The sequence below is a fragment of the Vigna unguiculata genome, chromosome 10, assembly GCF_037176805.1.
Source record: "Vigna unguiculata cultivar grain cowpea cultivar isolate G323 ecotype 2 chromosome 10, ASM3717680v1, whole genome shotgun sequence".
Classification (NCBI taxonomy): domain Eukaryota; kingdom Viridiplantae; phylum Streptophyta; class Magnoliopsida; order Fabales; family Fabaceae; genus Vigna; species Vigna unguiculata.
The window spans coordinates 51,323,851-51,345,901 of NC_140801.1; the positions used below are offsets into that span (position 1 = coordinate 51,323,851).

Genomic DNA, 22,051 nt, shown 5'->3' on the forward strand with positions numbered 1-22,051 from the left:
GGCTTTCTTTAGGATGAAGAATGCTGTCTCGCTCAAGCGAGACTTTGGTAGCTTGAGCGAGACTTCGTGGGTATATATTCTTCATGCATCAGAAAGTGATTTTTGAGCTTGGAATTTTGGGAGAGAAGAGGTCCGTGCTGCAGAGTTGATACCAGGAGCATCAGTTTCTCATTTTCTTCTTCTTCTTCTTCTTAGCTCATAGGATTTTGATAGCTACCATGAGTGGCTAATCTTCTCCGTGGGATTGAATGTAATCTACTCGAACTTGGATGTAATCTGGTGATATTTATATATAGCATTTCTGTTTTACTCAGTATTGGTATTATTGTTCTACTCTTAATGCTTACTTCTATCTGATCAATAGATGTTTTGATTTTGATTTTTAGATCTGACTGGAAAGTATTTCTGAAAATCTGATTTGAACAATGATACTTGATATACTGTGATGCTAGGAATAGATCTCAATATATCAATTGCTTTTAACACTCGACCGTAATGCTGGATAGTTTGTTGAATATGTGAGGAATCAATATTCAGGAAACCAATCTTATGAATTTTATACGCGAGGGATCAGTATAAATGATTTTTGAGTATGCATCAATATTGGTATTTTCAGATGTTATATTTTATATTCATCCAGATTACAGACAAGGGAGATAGATGAAATTCAATCCCAGTTTCTTTTACTGTATTTTTCTAAACTTTTCCGCTTTTACTGTATTAATTTTATGCAAAGGTTAATGTCAAATCAAATTTAAAATCTCTGTATATATATATGCTGATCGAGATAATTAATTATTTCAACTGAATCCGTTCCTCGTGGGTTCGACACTCTTACTTCAAATCATTATACTACAGTTGACTTTTGGTACGCTTGCCAAGAGATTCAACAGTAATTTACTATAAAGATTATAGTTAAAGATTAAAGTATCAACATATATATAACTTGACAATCAAATTAATTAAACATTTAAACTATTCAAATATAATTAAGCAACATTCTAGTATTTAAAATTATGAAATTGTGAACAAATATAATGGAATAGTAAATAATTATTAAAAAAAAATTAAAAAAATTAAAAAAATTTGTAAAAAAATGTTGGTGGGTTAAGTGGGCCAACCCACCTTCAACCCGGCTCGAACCCGTTTAACCCGTGGGTTAAGTGAGCCGGGTTGAGTTCAACCCACTTTTGAAAAAGTTAAATTTTTCTCAACCCAACCCGGCTCGAACCCGTGGTGAGCCGGGTTGGCTCACGGGTTGAAACTCATTTTGACATCTCTAAGTACAACCTACTTGACATCAGAATAAATTTGAGTGGCTAACCCCACTCACACTGAGTACATCTTAATTATCAACCCAATAAGTTCAATTGGCTAACCCGACTCGCGTATTAAATAGGCATGATATAGGGTAGTTTAACACTAAAATTACCAATTTGGTGTAAGTTTTAAAAAAGTTAAAACTTAAGGTAAGTAATGTCAACATACCACAACTTCAATACAAAGAAGTTGTATTGCACCAATGTGACACAACTTCAATACAAAGAAGTTATGCCAACATGACACGACTTAAATTTGATTATGGTAAAGTCATACTACATTGACACAACTTCTTGTATTAAAGTCATATCACGTTGACACGACTTATTTCAAGTTGAAATTTTTTTAAAAATTGTGCGAGATTGGTAATTTCAATGTTAAATTGTCAGGGATCAATGAAACATTAAAGTTTTACCAATGTGATATAACTTTAATACAAAGAAATCGTGTCAGTTTAATTATGGATGTGTTACATTGACATGACTTATATTTCGGTGTTAAATTGTCCCATATTAGTAAAAAGACCAATAATAACATCAAAATTCAATAACTAGTATATTAGGCATGTAGTTCATTGAAAAAATATTAAGAATGCAAAAATGTTCTTATATAACATTGAGTCATGGGTTGTTATCTTTTTACCAATCTTCTAACAATACCTGATCAATTTTTTACAAGAAAACAATAATTGGATTGCTATTGGAGATTGGGTAGGATCAAGATGGTCTCAAGCCATGTGATGTCTTAAGGGATATATGTTTTCATCGTCCCACAACCTCGATATTTTGTTTAACTCTGGTAAGACAACAGTACCAAGGTCTGGTCTATCACGTTTTCTTAACTCGCAACATTTTAAGGCCAACTTAGCGAATGATGAAGTTTCTTCTATTGGCCAGTCTTTAACACTTGGATCAAGCACCTCACTTAAAGTATTTGACATAAGAGCCTTTTCAACCAAGTGTGACAAACCCATTGGAGATTTTGCTGTAATGATTTGTAGCAACACCACTCCTAATGAATATACGTCTGATTTCACACCCAACAATCCTGTTTGTTGATACTCAGGATCGATATAACAAAATGTTCCAGCTGCACCAGTTAAACGGTATTGTGTGGTTTGATTAGCCATCGAAGGAGGAACAAGTCGTGCCAGACCAACATCACTAATCTTGCTCACATAGTTCTTATCTAAGAGAATGTTTGCTGGTTTCAAGTCCCGATGCACCAAGGGTTCTGGCTTTGTCTGATGAAGAAAAAGAAGACCGGTGGCGATCTCAGATGCTATTTTGAAACGCGTTTTCCATGGGATTGGAGGACTGTTATCTCTTTGAAGTAGACGATCTTCTAAGCTTCCATTTACCGTATACTCGTACACAAGAACCCCAAACTCTGGACATGCTCCTAAGAGAAGCACCATGTTTGGATGTCTTATGGTGCTTAAAACAATGACCTGCATGAAAACCATTCATGTTAAATACTAGTAACATGCTTTAAGCAAACATCTTCTTATTAAAAGAAAACTACAATTTTACCTCCTGTTGAAATTGTTTTTCTGCATATGCTAAATCTGGTTTCACAGCCTTAATAGCAACAGTTGTGTGATCAAGAACTCCTTTAAAGACAGGACCATATCCACCTTCACCAATTTTTAAAGCATTGTCGAATTTATTTGTTGCAGCATCAATATCTTCAATTGTATATTTTCTGTAGGGAATATTGTTATATATAACTTCCTGCAATGCTTTAATCGTATCTCCTTCCTCATGTTTGGATTTCAATTCAACTTCCCTTCTCTTTTGAGACTCCGTTTTTACCAAGTGTTTTGACATTTGTGTGGACTCCATAGTCATTTTCGTTTGAGCAAGCTTTGCTTCCTCCATATCACGTTCTTTCTCTTGCCTATACTTTTCAATCTCCATTGCCTGATTAGACAGTTTTTTTTATTATTATAAACAACAATGGATTACGAGAAGAAATTCAGATTCTCTAATAAGTTTTTCTGCAGTGTACTCTACTGAATATTAAAAATATACTATATTGATATTTTAAAAATTCAAAATCAGTGACCATATTCGAAATCACACCAGAGGAACAACACAGACAAATTCATCAAAAAATTCAAATTTTACATGATCTCAAACTACATGTGTATAGTTTGTATATGAAAAGTAGTTGTGTTTTAAAATTGACAAAAAGAAATAGTTAATAACATGTTTAATAAGCAATAACTAAAACCATATACGGTTACAAATACTGTAATAATGTGTCATTCCATTAAACAAAAGTTATAACATGAATTTACCTTCTGTGTAGCTAGAACAGCTTCTTTGCAAGCCATACCATACATCTCTGCAGTTTTTTGTAGTTCTAATTTCAATTTCCTCATTTGCATATCAAAGCTCACCTGCAATTTGAAAAAGATATGTAGTTTTTGTCAATTATGCTTAAAAATTTCACCTAATTTCAAATGATCAAAGTAGGGAGTAAAGCATATAGGTTAAGTTAATCTAACCTCAAGCTTTATATCATGTATTATGTTTTGAAAGGGATACATGTGCAAGCAAACTTGGTTCTTATTATGATTGTGAAATACACATACGTTTTTTTTTTTTACTTTCTTAAATGCTAAACTATGTGAAAAAGTAACATTTTCCTTCTTTGTAATAAAACACTTACTTGATCTTTTAGAGAAGAATTGTTCCCACAATGGTGTGAACTGGTCCTAGAATGGTATGAAATTGGCCTAATAGAATGGTATGAATTGGTCCCACAATGGTGTGAATTGGTCCTAGAATGGTTTACCACAACTTTTTGGTTTTCATGTAACTTATTAATCAAAGGAGGACCAAGTGTTTGCCCCGTGCTGTCACTATTTCCAGGAGTATTATTTGCAGATGAATTTTGTGATGAAGGGTACTCAATTGGACTTTTTGGTGAATTTGTTTCTTCATGTAAATATTCCCAAAGTTTATTAGATTGGTGTTTCACTACATCTTTGATTAGTTTCCTGCATATTCAAGCGAGAACACAAAAAAAATTAATACCTGTAATAAAGTCATAAAGCTTGGAATAACTTGAGAAATGAAAGTGTCACCATTTGGCAAAATAATAGATTGAATTATGATTTAAGGTTGAAAGCATGTACCTCTCTATATCTTCAAAAGCTATCTGGTTATTGGTGAGATCTTTGTGTGGTTGATCCAATGGATCACTTTCTAAGAAATTGACTATGTCTTTTATAGATTTAGCTGGTGTGGCTTCAACATTTTGATGATTATGATGAGGATGATGATGACCTGATGGTCGAATATGTTGTACTTTTCCTTTTGAGATAACATATAAACTGCATGTGTCTGGTAAGGATTTTGCTAAACTAGCTGACACATCATCTTTGTTAAATCTCCTATAATAAACCACACAAAAACCATTCATTAAAACTCAATACAAAATTGCTAATATTAACATGTGAGAGAATAAATTACCTTAGAATAGAACCCCAGGAAGAAGTAGCAGCACCAACAACAAGGGTGCTTATACAATTGTCAACAACGAAAGCAATGAGTGCACTTGTAACATCAAGGTCGTGCAAGACCAATTCCTTTGTTGATATCTGAAATTATCAACATCCATAATAATAATTATTATTATTATGGTAGCAAATTTTCAGTTATGATACACACATAAGAATTTAAAATTTGATTTAAGATACACTGGAATACATTACACACCCCTTTTCTGGCACAAAATCCTCTAAAGGGAAGAAAGAATTGGTGCAATTCTTCTTCATTTGGTGGACGTCCATTTTTGGGTGCATCATTATTATTTTCAGCTGCACAAACCAAATTTGAAAAGTCATGGTACATAGTTGTTGTTTAACTTTTATATATAAGGAAACCCTTTTGTTTAAATTGAGAAAGTCAAAAAGAGAAGAAGAAAGAAAAATATGTTGAGAGTTGAATTTATGTGCTTATCCTCTAAAGGGATACTTAATGATTTGATGTAGTTTCGCTCCAAAGGAAAATACGAAGAAAATCATACTTGAAAAAAAGACTCAAAGAAAACTTAGATATAAATTTAAGTCTTACATAGAGTAAATTTGAAAAATTTGAATACTATAATAAGAAAATTCATTATTGTCTTAAAAGTTTTGTGTTTGAGGTAGTGTGTGTATATGTGTTAGACTTTGTCAGATTGATGTTAATTTTCTCTGGTCATTCTTTTTCGAAATACTCATCACGTAAAGTAAGATGTGAAGAGATTTATGATTGAAAGAGACTCTTAAAAAATTTAAATGTGAATCTAAATTCTATATTGAGTAAAAATGAGAAATTTGAACACCACACAAGAAAACTCATAAATATAAATGTTTTGGGTTTGAGGTAGTATCGATCATTTATAAATGTGTTAGATTTTATCAGATTAATGTTAATTCTCTCTGATCATTCTTTTTCGAAAAATCCATCACATGCAAAATGTATATTTTCTAAGGTTGAAAAATTTAAAAAGACTAAGGAGAAGGTACCTACGTGTAAGCATGGTCTTAGTTCGAACATGAAGAAGAATGCATGAGGAGTTCTTCTTTAGGAGGTGTTCCACAGCCCATTTGACAGCACCATTGCTATGTCGACCTCCGCTAACTGCGATCACGGTGGAGTCTCTTCCGACCACAACAGTTGTTGGAGTATTGGAAAACATGATGGTACCTTGTCTCGCGTGGGAACGGATTATTAAAGAAACTAAGTTATTTGAGACACATGAGACACAAGGAACGAGGTTATTATATTCTCGTCAAGTTTCTTGTTTTGTCAAGCAAACTACCATGATCTGGTGGGAACTGTACTATTAGTTGGATTGCCATTTTTAACAATCTTTGTGTCTACATATCATGTGCCTAAGTTTAGTTCTAACAATGGTTGTCGATGTTATTTATAAAGATAGATTAGATTTAAAAAACAAATATTAGTTTGAAGTTATCATCATGCAGCCAAGATTAGGGTTTTACAACTTTTGATTTCATTACTTGTGCTTGTTTAGTGTACGTATAGAAGTCTATCATGATATTGACAGTGAATATTTACACTATATATGAAAAAGTAGAAGAAAAGGAAAGTTCTTTTCTTTCTTTTTTTTTCAATTAAAAAAATTACAAGTTGTAAGGAGTCTAAGGATCATTAAACATAGTTCTTTTTATCTAATTTTGACAATATTGAAATTTGGAGAGAAAAATGTAATTTATATACTGTTTAAATCTCACCAATTGAATATTATAAAATAATATTTTCTTTTTCATCAAATTTTTTTAACCATTTCCTTTTACTTTATATTTTTTATATGTTGAAATTTTTAATTAAAAAATCATTACTTATATTATAAAATGTAATTTTTTATTTATGGGTTAAGTATGTTTTTAGTTCCTGAACTTTGGCCAAAAATTGGAATGCGTCCCTGGTCAAAACTTTGATAAATTTTAGTTCCTAAACTTTAAAAATTAATGAATATAGTCCTTTTAATCCAATAACGTTGATTTTTTTTTAACATGTGGGACGTATTTCATGCTAATATTGGAGTTGTTTATGCCGTTTGACACATTCTCGACTCAATATTTACTGAGAAATGCATTCGAAACCTAAAAAAAATTAACAAAATTGGGTTAAAAAAATTATATTCATTCATTTTGAAAGTTTAGGGACCAAAATTTATCAAAGTTTTGACCATAATGAATTTCAATTTTGGATCAAAGTTCAGAGACTAAAAACATACTTAACCATTTATTTCATTTGTTAGAATAAATATATTTTGCGAACATTATCCAAATTTATCTTTATTTTAATAATAAATCATTGATTGACTAAGTACATGTATTTGTATAAACAATGACCAATTTTTTTTAAAATGAGTATGAGTTCATATATATACGTAAGTACATTACCGTTTCCATACATCATTTTAAAATTATTAAAACATTTTACTTTATTAGATAACCTAACAAACCTTTTAGTGATTATTTTCAAAAAATAATGTATTGCATCTCAAAAATTGCAAATATCAAGTCATTATTTTTTTTTAGAATTTTATTTTAATTTTGAGTGTATAATATTAGTCAGCATAACATACTTATTTCTATTTGATTCTTACTTTCTTTTATTTGAATAACTCTTATCTTACTAGCTGTTTACATCGATTTTCTCTTTTAACCTTCAACTCATTTGAAATTCACAAAATTTTTTAAACCCTAAAAGTATTTATTCTCTCCGCATTAAAAATAATAGATGTTGTAATTTTTTGAAATTTCCATTACATATAATTATTATTTGATACAAAGCTTTTTTTTTAATTTTTTAATAAAATATTTTATTAATGTTTGAAACAATATGAAAACAATAATATATACACTTACTTACTTCTTCCCCTGTAAAAATAGAAACGAGGCATAAATTTTACATGTGGCGAGAATGTTAAATTAGAGATAAAATTTAACAAGAGTACTAATTTTTTTATTTTATATATCCTTTAAAAAAAATAAGGATGAAAAGATAATATCCTAACAGAAGATAAAATGAGTCATTAGAATCACAACCACTTCATAATACTTAAGAAATAGATATAAACTCAAACTTATATCTTCTATATGTTTTGATTTCTTAGTATTTTTATTAAGTACTGGCATCATATAATTTAACATATATTTTGTTGATCAAAGAATTGTTAAAACATAATATTCTATATCTCTTTAATGATTGAAGCATTGTACAAATTTTTAAATAATTGGTGTAATTTAACTTATAACAATCTGCATAATTTACTCCTATCCTTAATTTTTTTCTGCAAAACCAACTTTTATCTATTTTATTAAAACGTTTAATTTTTAACTGGTTTACTTTCAATTAATTACACTTATCAATTATCATTCTTAATTTATATTTTTTAAAATTTTGAAATTCATTGTTTTTTTTTTCTGAATTACAATTATAAGTGTATTTATTGTTGTTTTCAGTTGAAATTTTAATTTTATGAAATGCCGAACCATCACCATATTATCAATAGATTTTAATACATACTCCATTTGATTAAAAATCGCAATAAAATAATTGATTCTGCAACCATAAAAGTTTGACGATGGTGAAATAATTTATTTTATGATTTTTGTCAAATCACTTTCTTTCGTTTAGGCCTTTTCTTCCGAAGAGAATAAGAGGCTGTTTTCTGATATAGTATATTGAACCACGATTTGAATTTTTAATTTATTAGCATTCTTATTATTTCATAAAAGACTAAATTAACTTTTTTGGTTAAGTTTTTCATCAAAATCATTTGAAAATATAAAAATTCGAGTTAAAATAAAATATCATAGAAAAAAAATATAACGTTAGTCTTATTTAATAGATTATATAATGTGATAAATAGTTAAAAAATTAATAAAAAAGTACTGCTTTTTATATAAATTTTATATATTTATTTTAAAAAATTTAGATACATATAGTTATTTTATAACAATAAATATTAATATATCTGATTTTTACGGTAAAAATAATATAATTTTAATAATGTTTATTTATAGTTGATAAGTATTGGTGAAATTAATATATATATATATATATATATATATATTTAATATTAATATTAATATTAATATTAAATATATTAATAATTTTAAGAACTTAATATTAATACACTATACAAAATCAATAAATAATAATTAATTTAGAGATAAAAGAATATTAGTTTTCTATTGGCTAAGTTAAATATTATTTATAAGCTAAAAGTTTTGATATTTAAAATAATAGCTATTACTAATAAAATTTTATCACTAACTTGTGAATTAGAGTTTAAATCGGCATCTAATATTTATATTAGCTATGGTTATTAAAATTTTAATTAGTAAGTAGTTAAAATGTTTATAAATAATTAATTTTCGATACCAATTTAAATTTTTAATAACAAATTAATTATGGAATTTTTATGATTTATAGAGATAATATTGATATTAATAATTTTAGTTTATAAAATAATACTTAACTTAGTATATATAATAACTAATTAATCATTAACAGTATATAAACGCAAATTTAATTATATTAATCATTAACAGAATTTAAATAACAGTAATAAAATTAAATTATTATATCAATACTGTAATTTATTATAGTAACTATAAAATATAGAAATATTTATGATTTTGAATAAATTATTTACTCAAAAATATTAACTACTACTCAAACAAATTTTAAATAGTTCACTAATATTAACAACCTTCAATACACTGTTAACCCGATTATCCACAAATTAAATTAAATTAAATTTTAACAGAAAAGTAAAATCAGCGCGACGTCGTATTGCTGATTCCTATCGTACAAGATAGTGTATTTGTTTTGTCACTGTAACTGAAGAAAAGAAAAAAGCTAGTTTTCCGCATTGTACTATCCACTTTCAGTTCCCAACAAATGAACAACGCCGCCATGTAGAACAGAAGCGCTTCTTTATTCTTCTCCAGAAGCGCTTCTCTTTTTCATTTTCCTCTGCTTCAATTTCGAAGGTGAATTTTTTATTTTTATACATTTTTTGTTAAACAAATTTCTTACTGGGGAGGAGGGGATGGAAAATTAGAAGATGGGTTTGAAGGAACTCCGTTAATGGAGTATGGGTCTTCGCTATTTTTAAACAAGTTGATGTTTTTTTTGTCGAAGTTTTTAAATTTGTTGTTGTATTGCAGGCTTTTGGGGCAGATCATTGTCATTGTTATTATTTTTATTATATTTTTGTATATGTAGTTTAAGCAAGCTAACAACTTTACTTGTAAGGTAGTACTGATTTTGGTAAGCTTCTGTCCTCATTATTCTTACATTGATGCTGAAGTTTCTGCATAATTATACTTGACTTGTGTGTTATGATTTTGGTAATTTTGGAGGAATAGCTTGAAATGCAATTAGTGATAGGGGGTTGGCTGATCTGAGTGTTTTCTTTCTTTTCCTTTTAGGCGATGGATCCTCTAACTTGCATGAGAAATCAAAGCAAAGTTAAACTATATTAGCATTCATAATTGGTTATGTTCAGTGTCAATTGAAGTAACGGCTCAGAATTCCCTTTCTGGCGTGTAATATTTTTTTCACCCATTGTGTAGATGAGTTGGATGTTTTGTGATCTTGAAAAAGAATAGATTTTTTCATTGTTCAGAGGTAGCTTTAGTTCATCTATAATATCTAAATTTGATTTTGATCATCCCGTTTTTCTCAGCTAAGCTCTAGATCCTTTATCGTGGAGCATCTATGTCCTCAATCTGTGGATTGTCTATCTCTTAGATGCTGAAACTGATTGTAATTTAGGACTGAAAAATTTTGGTAGGAGATTGTCCTCTCCAGTTATGTGAAATTCCGCGTTAGATTTGGGAGTTCTTTATAAGGAAGCCAGCTTGTGCGAGGATACTTCTGGTGAAATGGTGGAATTCCATATCATTTTGTTTAGAGTTATCGCGTGAAAAGAAAAGTTCAATGTCTAGTTTGTTTGGATGTTTGTTTGTTTATGCTGTTTTGAAGTGACCTCTTATTTGAGATAGTATTACCAGGATATTCTAAATTGATTTTGATTTTTTTCTTATGCAAGATAGAACACTACTAGGTTTTCTTCTATTTTAGTGGCTCCAGGTAGGTAGAATATTGAAGTTGTTCTCTGAAAGTTTAACTTCCTATTGTATTGATGATTTTGTGTGCAAATGCCGGACAAGAGTTTTCATTCACTATAGCTTCTTCATTAGTTATGTTGTCTGTCTGAAGGAATAATAAACTAAAGTGTTTTAGCCACTTGTGTGTTGGCCTTGAATAGCTGCCAAATTGAAAACTACCGTTTGAGAAAAAGCTCGTCTTTTATAGCTTTTTTCCAAACCATGGTTTTCTTTTTCTCAAAGGAAATCTAAAACCAAAAAATACTATTAGTAGTGGGTACCAGTTAACAGATATGAAATATTCAAATGGGTACACAATTCTAAAGTTCTCAATTATCCGAGGGGTTTCATCTCTTGCTTATGAATGAAGTTACACAGGGTAACATTAGATTTGCCCAGAAAAGACTTTCCAACGAGAACAAAAGCCTTTCCCTCTTTGTCAATGCATAGTTAAAAAATATATGAATATCTCTATGAAGTTGGTTTTCTTTTTGCGGAATGAGAAGTAGAAATTCTTTTTCATTATGTTCCGTTGCTTCTCTTAGTTAATATATTTTTTGTTTGTTTTGGTAATGATGAGGAACTTGGGCAGTTGACATCTACTTATCATCTTGCCTTTTGTTTTTTTTTTTTTTCCTTTTCTTGTTTCTCTTTTGAAGTCTATTCCCATTTACTATATGGATTATGATTCTAATGCCTTCTCGTAAAGAGAAACGCTCAAATATGCAAGGGTCTCTTTTTGGTGTGAGAAAAAGTAAATTGAACCTGAGTTTAATATACATAGGGCTCTAGATGGATACAGCTGAACAAATAAAAGACAAGTATGCTCCAACCGGGGATGCAGAGAACCCACTACTGGGAAAATTTGATAAGCCTCTACCATGTTTTGGCTGTGGAATTGGATGGTTCTCGTGAGTAATATTATGCATATTTACTCTTTCTCACTTTCTTCTGCTTGCATAGTTTGATGGTTGCATCTTCTCTCCTCTCTTTTTCTTGCCAGTCTTCTGCTAGGATTTGTTTGTCCATTAATGTGGTATTACGCTACAATTCTCTACTTTGGAAATTACTATCACAAGGATCCGAGAGAGCGGGCTGGCCTTGCTGCTTCTGCAATTGCTGTAAGTCCTGTGCTTAAAAATGAGTATGCATTTACATTTCAACTGTCAAAATTTCTACTTTACAGGTTATCCATATTTTCTATTGTTTCGTTTGCCGTGTCAAATCTTATATATGTTGTAGTATTTTGAAAAAAAAAAGGTCTTGTTTTTTGTACATTTTTATTGGTATTGCAGGCTCTAGTTTTCACAACTGCTGCGGTGATAACAGTGGCTGTTATTGTCTTGTAAATTTTTCTATCAACTGATCTATCTCTAGCTCACGAGGAAAACAAAAATCACTTCTAACATCTGCCCCTACATGAGAAAGGCAAGCCTTATGAACCCATAATCAAGCTCTAGCGATCGCTGTTGATCATCAAGAAAAATATGCACAAAAGGTCCAAAGCTAGTTCCATTTAATTATGTGAACATAGAGCTGCTTCTGCACCCTTTTTGGAGTTGTGTATAGACAAGGAGGATGTGATGTAACTAGATTTTATCCAAAAAGATGGTTCAGCTAACTTATTTTGGTGTGTATGTTTCTTGGTATAGTAATTAGTTGCTAGCTTTCATTTATTAGAAGTGAGAATATACTACTGGTGCTGGTGTTTGACTATATGAAAACCTGGTGGGGTTTCTCATATTGTTTACGTTCAAGATGAGAAATTGCATATTTGCCAAGTACTTCGAGATGTGAAATATGCAAAACATACAGTTGTTAAGTACTGGAAGTGTTGAAGCTTGTTTTCTTGCAACCAAAGTTGGTGTTTTGACCTTTTAATTCCAACCGTCGAATCTCAGCTATTTGTGACTTTTCTGATAACTTTGATATAACATTGTTCTGAAATCCTTAAAGAGCATCATTCAATTGTTTTCTTCGAATTCCAACTTAAAATTCTTAATCATTTAAGTAGAGAATAAGGTGATGTATGGGAAAGGGTTTTAGGCAACGATAGAACATTGAAAATGTTTGATTTTAAAAATTATAAAGGTTGGTAGATAGATTTGAGTAAAAGAATTAAGTTCTTTAGTTTACAATGACGAGCAAATATTTTTTATTTAAAAAATAGCTAAAATATACAAAAGTAAGTTAAAAGTAATTCATATATTATAATTTTGTTGTTAGTAGAAAACAGTAAAATATAAAAGTACATGAAGCTTTCAATTTTAAAAACTTCAATTCTTTATAAAATTGTTCTGATTGTATTTTGGAGATATGTATTTTATTATTATTAAGTATAATGGTTTAAAAACTTTAGTGTTGATTAAAAAAGTTAAAAGTTTAATTAAACTAATTAATGAGAGAAATGTACAAAGTCACAAAATAATGAAAACATATTATTATAAAAAAGATGTTGTGTATTAATAGAAATTATTATATTTTTTAAGAATAGGAAATAAAAGTAGTCAATGGTGTATTGAATGTAAACATCAATTTTAAACATTATTACACCCAAATTATGTTATTATTAATAACACGATTACATCATTATTATCCCTGTTACTATTGCTACCATGATTAGTATTTTTATCATGATTATTATTGGTTAATTAAATTAGAGAAAGTTGAATGTTAGGTCGCACTTGCCATCTTACATCAACATATTTAATAATTGAAAATTTGACACCAAAGCGAACAAGATTTAAAATGATCTTTCATGTAAAAGGAAAGTGTAAGTATGTAAAATGGAATTATTTGTTTTCCTACCTCCCCTTACACTTATTCACCTAATTTACCCGTTTTACTCCCTACCCAACCACACTCTTACAAAACTCACATAAAATTTATTGGTTTCTCTTGCTTTCTCATTAAGTTAAAAAATTATTAACATTATAATATAATTTTAATCAATTTAACCACTTATCTACTCTTATGAAATTAATATTTTTCATTCTCAAACTTTTTATGTTTCAATTTTTGTTGAATCTTTAGACGAATATTTCAAGTATACATTTTTTTTATATTCATATATTTGAAATTTAAGTATGAATTTAAATTTTATATTAAATAAAAATATAAAAGTTAAGCAACATATAAATGGAGTTGTTTTGACCTACTTCATAGAACATGGTCTTGACTTATGTAGGTTAGAGTCAAAAAGTCTCATGAAAAAGTCACATGACAAAAGTCTTAGATTAAGGTTAATTTATGGACTTTCCTTTTAAACTTGAAAAAAATATTAAAATTTTAAAATATAGTATTAGACCTTTGAATTAGGTGAGTTTGTCTTGACTTTTAGTCTGAATAAGTTTGTCTCGACTTCAAGCCAAATCATCCAAGATCGATCTTCAGCCTGAGTCGATCCATATCGAAATTTAGTACGGGGCAGCTTGAGTCGACCTTCGACATAAGTCGGGTCGAAAAGTCTTGACCTTCGACCCGAGTCACACTAGTCTTAACCTTCTACTAGGCCAACCGTCTCGACCTACGATTCAGATTAACCCGTCTCGCTCATTGATCTGATTTAGCCCATCTCAACCTTTGGCATGAGCACAATTGTCTCGACCTTTGGGTTTGGGGACAACTCGGTTGAATTTGGTCAAATTCCAGACGGGCCCACTCGACCGCATTCAACCAAATTTCGGCTAGACCGACTCGTTCAAATTTGGTGAAATTTCAATTAGGGTCAACTCAATTGAAACTTGATTTGCATCGACTCAGCCAAACTAGGCTAAAAATTTTGGACAGGGCCAACTTAGAGGTCGGGATCGCTAGAGCAATGTTCAGCTGTGGTCGACTCAGTCAAAATTCAACGAGGGCCAACTTGGCTGAATTTCGTCAAGGGAGGATTCTGTCGAATTTTGACCAAGGGCCAATTGGAATTTATTTTGGCAAGGACCGATTTGGTCAAATTTCGGTAATGGTGAATTGACCATTGGCTTGACCCAACCCATCTCGATTTTTTTACCTAAGTAGACTTGTTTTGACCTTTGGGCGCTAGTCGATTTGTCTCGACCTTCAGCCTCATACCTGACAGTTTTGACCTTCGACCTGGGCTTGCCCGTCTCGACCTTCGATCTGAAATGGCCCATCTTGACCATCGACCCAACCTATTCCTTTTGACTAAACGCCCATGCAAACTCGTCTTGAACTTTGTCCCAAGCCACACATCTCAACCTTCGACCTGGTTTTTTCCTTCGGCCCAAGTCGGCTCATCTTGATCTACGACCCAAATTGGCCCATCTCGACTTTCGACCCAAGTTGACTCTTTTAAATCTTCAGCTTGGTTCTGCCCGTCTTGATTTTTGGAACGTCTTGATTTTTGGAACGTCTCGACCTTTAGCCCGGTTCAATCCATCTTGATCGTTGGTTCGAGAGAGCTCTTCTCAAATTTCCGTCTGAAACAACCTAGGTTGACCTGTCTTGGCCTTCGGCTCAATATATGACCTAAGCAAAAGGTATTGTTTTTAAGACTTAATTAAAGTCTTATAGTAGGGAAACCCCACCTTAATCCTAACTATAACTCACTTGAGACAAGGCTTTGGGGGCTATGTTTTCTTTTTTTGCCCCCTCAATTGAAGCCCTACTAAAATGGAGATTATTGAAGGGTGGGCTAGGTTTGGTACATGGGCCATGAGTCAAGTTGACAACTCTATATATAAGGACGAAAACCTATAAATCCATTGTCTTAAGGTTTTATGTTAGAGGTAATATTACTCTTATGTGGCTTGGGTTGAGATCTCATTTATGTTGTTTTTTCCTAATAAATTTCAAATGAGGTACAATATTGACGAAGAATCCTAGTTGTGAGGATTCCTTGTATCAAAGGTCTTGTTGACAAGGGTATCAAGCGCTTGAGGGAGGATGTACTGAGATGGAAGGAACTTACCCTTAAAGGAGATATTGTTGGAAATTCAAGTGTGAGTATAAGTTTCACACTAGATAGATATGAGAAAGTTGAGTTAGAAAATCCACAAACTTATTGTCTAGTGAATCCCCCTAAATAGACCAATCAATATTTCATTATTACTTACATTTAGAATTTTAATAACTTTTTCTTTTAGGTATTTTTACTTTTATTTTAACATTCTTTAACTTATGTTTTAATAAATTAATCTTTCTTTTTTATCTCGAATAATTTTCAATTCTCTTTTGTTTGAAGATCTCACATCGATTATGCTTGGATCTTAAAACAACTCTGATTATAAATCTTATTTATAAATTAGTTTTGTAAGATTAATTCAGATGTTTAAAATTCTATAGGCTTTATTTTTCTTTATTATTGTTATATTAGATATTTGATATGGACTAAGTATACAATCAAATCAAATTATAGATAGAGGAAAACTCTAACCTTACCTTTGAAAGGCATTTATCATGTATATTGAGTTGAAATATAAACACCCTTTCGAAGTGGTATAATATCTATCCTAATAAAGTTGGTTTAGACCAAGAACACACAAAATCAAAGTCATTAATCCTCAAAAATGAGATGCTAGAGCCTCCACCTCCAAAACCATTTGCAAATTACCCCTAACACCACACAACTCTGTTTTTTGGTCCTAATCTTTGCGCCGTTATCAAACTTGAGTATCAAAACGAACCCATTCTAGAAATCAAAATCAAAGATTGAACCATTTGAGGAGGAAAAGATACAATCATTTGCTAGATATGGTTTTTGAGAATGGCTTGTAACTCAAACTTAAAAATGGGTCAAAAAGTACAACGAACGAGTCTCCATTTTTTAAGATTTGGTTTGCTTTTGTATTTCTCTCATCAAACATATTATTTTAATGATTTTCTCTCCCAGCCTCACTCATCTTCTCAAGGAAAAAGGTGGAAGAAGGAATTTTGGAGCTTTATACATAAGTTAAAAGTAAAGCGTGTATGTTTATAATTATTTTCTTTCTTACTGAAATCACTTGGTGGGGTGGTTTTGGAAAATATACTTTATTTCATCAATACCTATTAACACAAGTAATCTCTCATTTTACGCACCGAGGAAATTGAAAGAAGAAAAAGTGTATTTTGTCATAAAGTAAAAAGTGGCATAACAAGTTCTTAAATTAGACTAGGATGAAAGATATACTTTATCAGATGATATAATAAAGGCAAAGAATAAAAAATGAAATTTTGCTGATTATTAATAAGAAGCTGTAAGTATAAATTTCTCACACAAGCAACAAAACATTCAAGTTGTTTTGATACTTCCAAACAACAATCACAAAAACGCGCTTTCTTCCAATGTGCTCGTGTCAATCGTTGTTGTTTTTGGTTTGAAAACAAAACCTCTGTTTTCCATGCAAATCCTTTTTTGCTGTCTACATCTCTGTTAGTTGATGCAAATACGTCTCTGAATTATTATCTTTCATTCTATTCCATGCAAGGACGAAGAGATTAGAACGAGCATTCACCAAAACTGACCCAATAAATCAAGGAAAAACAAAGTTAAATAAAGTGAAGTCAAGGTCTTTGGAAACCTTGTTTCAAAATGCTCACATGCTTTACCACTGTTTTCTCTGTAACTAGGTTGTCACCATTCACTAAACGACAAACAACACGGTATCGCCAGCAGTTTCTATGCACGTTTTCACGATCCTAACCCCACCAATATTTAACCTAATGAATCAACCAAACCACAGAAAAAGCAGACACAAACCTCACACAAAGCAAAGCAGAAAAGAGCATCATCAATCAAGCAAAGCAAACTTTCAACTTCCACTGCCCCAAAAGACACAAACGTAAAACCACATCGTACTAAGTCATTATGGAACAAGATGGAGACACGTGGACAATGCCGCCGTTCTGGGCGGCGGAGCACCGAGACCGGCGCCGTCTCCGCCGCTCTTACTCTCTTTTACGCACCTCCACGTCCCTCCTCGTACTCTTCCTCGTACTCGCGCTGGTGTTCTCGCTCATCGTAGTTCCGACATTGCACTCGTTCGCTTCCAACATCTTTAAACCTCGTACGGTGAAAAGCAGCTGGGATTTTCTCAACCTCGTGCTTGTGCTCTTCGCCATTGTTTGTGGCTTCCTCGGCAGAAACACCACCCCCGAAACCCTTACCCCGCGTTCTCAGAGAACTTTTTCCAACCCTTCCACGCCGCCACCAACGTGGTACCAGTACGATTACTCTTACGGTCACACTCCTCGTCGATCGTTTAATAGGTTGAGGAGCTTCAGCTCCTACCCCGATCTCCGCCAACCGATCCCCGCCGATGAACGGTTCCGGTTTTATGATGATACTTACCTCCTGCGGCATCGGCACCCGAGGAACGATGCTGAAGAAGAAGAAAAAGAAATAGGAATTGACAATGTCGTCACCGCTTCGCCGCAACAAGGGACGGAGACTGTTCGGAGAAATGTCCACCGTGCGTATCAGGTGGAAACTGTGGAGAAGCATGAAACGGATGATTTAGATGCGAAGATTTCGCAATCGCCGCCGGCGATTCGAACGCAAGTTGTTCGGCGAAATGTCAACCGGTTACATCGATCGGAAGCCGAGGAGAAACACGAAACAAATGATTCAGCAGTGGAGGATATTTCACTATCGACGCCATCTACTCCGCCGCCGGCGACGAGAACGCACGGCACCCGGAGAAACGCCAAGCGAAGTTATCAAGTGGAAACCATCGAGAAACTTGAACTAAAGAATTTAGATTCGCAGAGTTCACAACCGTCGCCGTCGTCTCATCCGCCGCCGAGGATCCGAACGAAGGCTGTTCAACGGAAAGCCAAACAGGAAAGGGATTATTCGGTTGTAAAGAGTACACCGCCGCCACCCCCGCCGCCTCCGCCTCCGCCTCCGCCTCCGGTGGAGGCGAAGACGGGGCAGGGTAAGAAGAAAAGAGGGACTGCTACTATAGAGTTCTTGACATCTTTAAGAGGGAAGAAGAAGAAACCAAGGCAAAGAAGCGTTGACAATTTTGATAGCATTCTGAATTCTGAAGCGTTATTGCCACAACCGCCTGCACCACCACCCCCTCCACCTAAAGTTTTTCAGAACTTATTTTCTTTGAAGAAAGGGAAACACAAAACCACCCACAATGTTGCTGTGGCAACAACAAGGGTATCAAACAAGAGGGAGTCTGGTTCTTCCTCTGGGTTGAAAGATAAAGTGATGATGGCCGGTAATGAGTCACCATTAAACCCTATTCCTCCTCCGCCGCCGCTTCCGCCGTTCAAGTTGCCAGGTTGGAAGTTCCGGGTGCAGGGTGACTATGTTAGGGTTGACAGCATTGGTAGTTCACGTAGTGGATCGCCTGATCTGGATGAAGTTAGTGTGGACACACCAACAACAACTAGTACTCATGATGAAACAAGCCAAGTCAATAGTCCTTTTGCCAAACACGGTGAAGATTCTGCAAATGTGAGTGCACCCTCATTGTTCTGTCCTAGCCCTGATGTTGATACCAAAGCTCACAACTTCATCGAGAGCTTCAGGGCTGGTCTGAGAATGGCCAAGATGAACTCCATGAATGAGAGGCAGGGTATTGGAAGGTCCAATCTTGGGAACTTCACTACCCCATGAATGGTGAAGATGTTATGCTTAGTTTATTTGATTTGTTCAACAGTTTTTTTGTAAGATAATTGTTCACACACACATACACAGGGTTGAAATTCGTATAGAGGAATATAGGACAGTGATTTTTGTGTAAGAAAATTCTGACTTGTAGTTGTTGGAATGGTTTTCTTTGGTTGGAGTTGCTTATGCATTGCATTTGAAAATGGTCAGTTTTGGATGTTGAATTGACTGAAAAAGATTTTGAATGTTATTCCATGCTATTGTACAAAGTTATTCAGTTAATCAATGGACAGTTTTGCGTAATTCATTTTGTAGCTCACTGGATTTGTATTCGGAGTTGATGAATTCAACTGGAGAGAGTGTTTGTTCATGAATTTGGCATCTGCTGCATTTCAGAAATATGAGAAGGAAGAAGTATAATAGTGAGTTCAAATTCATTCCAAGATTTTGGGTGAAGTAGAAAGAAATGTGAAGGAAAGAAAGGAAGAGAGACAGGTAAAGCTTTTGTTCTGTTCTGAGTCCACAATTTTATTTTCTTTCACTCAGAAGCAAGATTTTAAGGTAAATTGGGTTTGATCCTTCTTAATCTACATTATATCGAATGATTAATAATGAACTCAATTATGCATTGCTTCAGATTTTTTTCCTACTTTGTTCATTTGTAATAATTGCTAGAATCGATTGATAGCATCATTATTTTCAAGCGTGAAGGCCAATCAGCGGAGTACTATTAATTGATTTAAATTATTACTACAAATGTTGATTGATTCAATTATTTGTTTTAACCAATTTATAATAATGGTGGAATTGCAATTGCTGAAAAATAAAAAGTAAAATTATTGTAAGAGAGAATTATATATAACGATTTCTGTTAAAGCCTGTCATCTCTCAACATAAACCTTTTTCTCATCTGTTATGCTTAGTGGAAACTGTTTGTTAATAGATTTGCTTAAAAGGAAACTGAATTTAATTAAATACACTGTCATCTTATTGTAAATAATCAATTGTACAAAATGTATTAAATTTTATATGAATTATTTGAAAATTCAAAACCAACATTATGTATATTTACGATATAAAATTAAAGTTATACTCTATTTATAAAATACCAAACTTAACTTTAACGCAATAAATCACAATACACGTTAAACATGATTTTTTAACTAATTATTATTATTCAATTATTAATAGCATTAATATAGATATACTTAAATTCATAAATAATGTTGAATCGTAGAAGTTATCCCGAACCAAATCCACCTCGTTCTGATTCAGAAAAAACCTTTCTGGTTCGAGCCGAAGTCCGGTTCATACTCCAATCGAACCGAATCTAATTGTGCAGATTCTTTAACCGACCGAGTTTTGTTTTGTTTTATGGTTTGAGAACCAATACTTACCAAGGTTCTTGTATTCCTAAACCCTAGCTTCTGCAAAACCCTCTCTCCCCATGTCAGACCCGAAGACCCGGACCCGAACTTACGATCCCTACAAGGATCTCGATGCTCCAATTCGAAACCTCTACCACCTCCCAACCTCGCCGGAGTTCCTCTTCGTCGAAGAGGCCCGCCGCAAGCGCCGCTCCTGGGGCGAGAACCTCACCTTCTACACCGGATGCGGCTACCTAGCCGGAGCCCTCGGCGGTGGCGGCTCAGGACTCGTAGAGGGTGTCAGGGCCTTCGAGTCCGGTGATACAGCGAAGCTCCGAATCAACCGCGTCCTGAACGCGGCGGGACACTCGGGTCGGGTCTGGGGAAACCGGGTCGGGATACTAGGGTTACTCTACGCTGGAATCGAGAGCGGAATCGAGGCAGCGAGAGACGCGGACGACGTATGGAATAGCGTCGCAGCGGGACTCGGCACCGGCGCACTGTACCGGGCGGCGAGAGGGGTGAGATCAGCGGCGGTAGCCGGAGCGGTGGGCGGCGTTGTCGTGGGAATGGCCGTGGCGGGGAAGCAAGCGTTGAAACGATACGTGCCTATATGAAAGAAAGATCATCACGCGGTTAGAGTGCGAAACAGAAACTCTAATATCTTTTAATTATATCAAACTTTGAGGGATAAAGAAATAGCATAGATTACAGAGTTAGAAAATGATTGTAATAGTTATGGCAAATACGGTAGTGTTGATGGTAGTGACTGAGCATCTTTTGCAGGTTGCAGAGTATTGGTTTCATGCCATGTTTTTTCACTTTTACTATGGCTGCGGGTTCTAGTGTGTAATTTCTTGAGTCAACTTGTGATGAATATAGTTTGTGATGCCACTAAAAAAATTTGATTCTTGTGTGTTTCCTTGATCTGCCTCTTTTTATGTGATGGGTTTTACTGGATATGATTTTGAGTGAATACCAAACTTCATTTTAAATGTGGGTTTTTGTGTGACTGAGATATCATATCAGAGTTCATTCTAGTAAATTTCATTGGACTTATGGTACTGCATAAATATCTAGTTTCATCTGTGAGGGATGCGATCGAATTCTTACATATTTTTGATGAATTTTGGTATCTTTGAA

The 22,051-nt window shown here is 33.3% G+C and overlaps 4 protein-coding genes across 5 annotated transcripts; 3 read left to right on the forward strand and 1 right to left on the reverse strand.

Moving 5' to 3' along the window:
• Positions 1-2,024: 2,024 nt before the first annotated feature.
• On the reverse strand, positions 2,025-6,017 carry LOC114165652 (U-box domain-containing protein 51-like). Its single transcript, XM_085668369.1, has 9 exons — positions 5,847-6,017; positions 5,049-5,149; positions 4,803-4,930; positions 4,466-4,723; positions 4,148-4,327; positions 3,997-4,036; positions 3,623-3,724; positions 2,853-3,242; positions 2,025-2,770 (listed from the first exon to the last, which is right to left on the reverse strand). The coding sequence occupies exons 1-9, from the start codon at positions 6,013-6,015 to the stop codon at positions 2,048-2,050; spliced, it is 2,091 nt and encodes a 696-aa protein (XP_085524495.1). The 5' UTR covers positions 6,016-6,017; the 3' UTR covers positions 2,025-2,047.
• A 3,674-nt stretch (positions 6,018-9,691) lies between these two features.
• Positions 9,692-12,835, forward strand: LOC114167523 (Ribosomal protein L18ae family). 2 transcript variants are annotated; one of them, XM_028052624.2, is made up of 4 exons: positions 9,692-9,853; positions 11,760-11,886; positions 11,979-12,096; positions 12,271-12,835. In XM_028052624.2, exons 2-4 carry the CDS (start codon positions 11,768-11,770, stop codon positions 12,322-12,324), a joined length of 291 nt encoding a protein of 96 aa, XP_027908425.1. In that variant the 5' UTR covers positions 9,692-9,853; positions 11,760-11,767; the 3' UTR covers positions 12,325-12,835. The 2 variants fall into 2 exon arrangements, with proteins under 2 accessions (XP_027908425.1, XP_027908426.1); XM_028052625.2 differs by lacking the exon at positions 9,692-9,853 and having other exon boundaries at positions 11,741-11,886.
• A 4,809-nt stretch (positions 12,836-17,644) lies between these two features.
• Positions 17,645-19,844, forward strand: LOC114165653 (uncharacterized). Its single transcript, XM_028050225.2, has one exon. The coding sequence runs from the start codon at positions 17,784-17,786 to the stop codon at positions 19,545-19,547; it is 1,764 nt and encodes a 587-aa protein (XP_027906026.1). The 5' UTR covers positions 17,645-17,783; the 3' UTR covers positions 19,548-19,844.
• Positions 19,845-20,830: 986 nt separating this feature from the next.
• Positions 20,831-21,835, forward strand: LOC114166239 (mitochondrial import inner membrane translocase subunit TIM23-2-like). Its single transcript, XM_028050944.2, has one exon. The coding sequence runs from the start codon at positions 20,989-20,991 to the stop codon at positions 21,523-21,525; it is 537 nt and encodes a 178-aa protein (XP_027906745.1). The 5' UTR covers positions 20,831-20,988; the 3' UTR covers positions 21,526-21,835.
• The last annotated feature ends 216 nt before the right edge of the window (positions 21,836-22,051 follow it).

Bases quoted from the DNA above. Each gene is read 5' to 3' on its own strand.
- LOC114165652 (XM_085668369.1), bottom strand. From the start codon at position 6,015: ATGTTTTCCAATACTCCAACAACTGTTGTGGTCGGAAGAGACTCCACC. The intron at 5,150-5,846 runs GTAGGTACCTTC...TGGTTTGTGCAG, and splicing joins AACTAAGACCATGCTTACAC to CTGAAAATAATAATGATGCA. The intron at 2,771-2,852 runs GTAAAATTGTAG...GTTTTCATGCAG, and splicing joins AAAAACAATTTCAACAGGAG to GTCATTGTTTTAAGCACCAT.
- LOC114167523 (XM_028052624.2), top strand. From the start codon at position 11,768: ATGGATACAGCTGAACAAATAAAAGACAAGTATGCTCCAACCGGGGAT. The intron at 11,887-11,978 runs GTGAGTAATATT...TTTTCTTGCCAG, and splicing joins TGTGGAATTGGATGGTTCTC to TCTTCTGCTAGGATTTGTTT. The intron at 12,097-12,270 runs GTAAGTCCTGTG...TTGGTATTGCAG, and splicing joins TTGCTGCTTCTGCAATTGCT to GCTCTAGTTTTCACAACTGC.
- LOC114165653 (XM_028050225.2), top strand. From the start codon at position 17,784: ATGGAACAAGATGGAGACACGTGGACAATGCCGCCGTTCTGGGCGGCG.
- LOC114166239 (XM_028050944.2), top strand. From the start codon at position 20,989: ATGTCAGACCCGAAGACCCGGACCCGAACTTACGATCCCTACAAGGAT.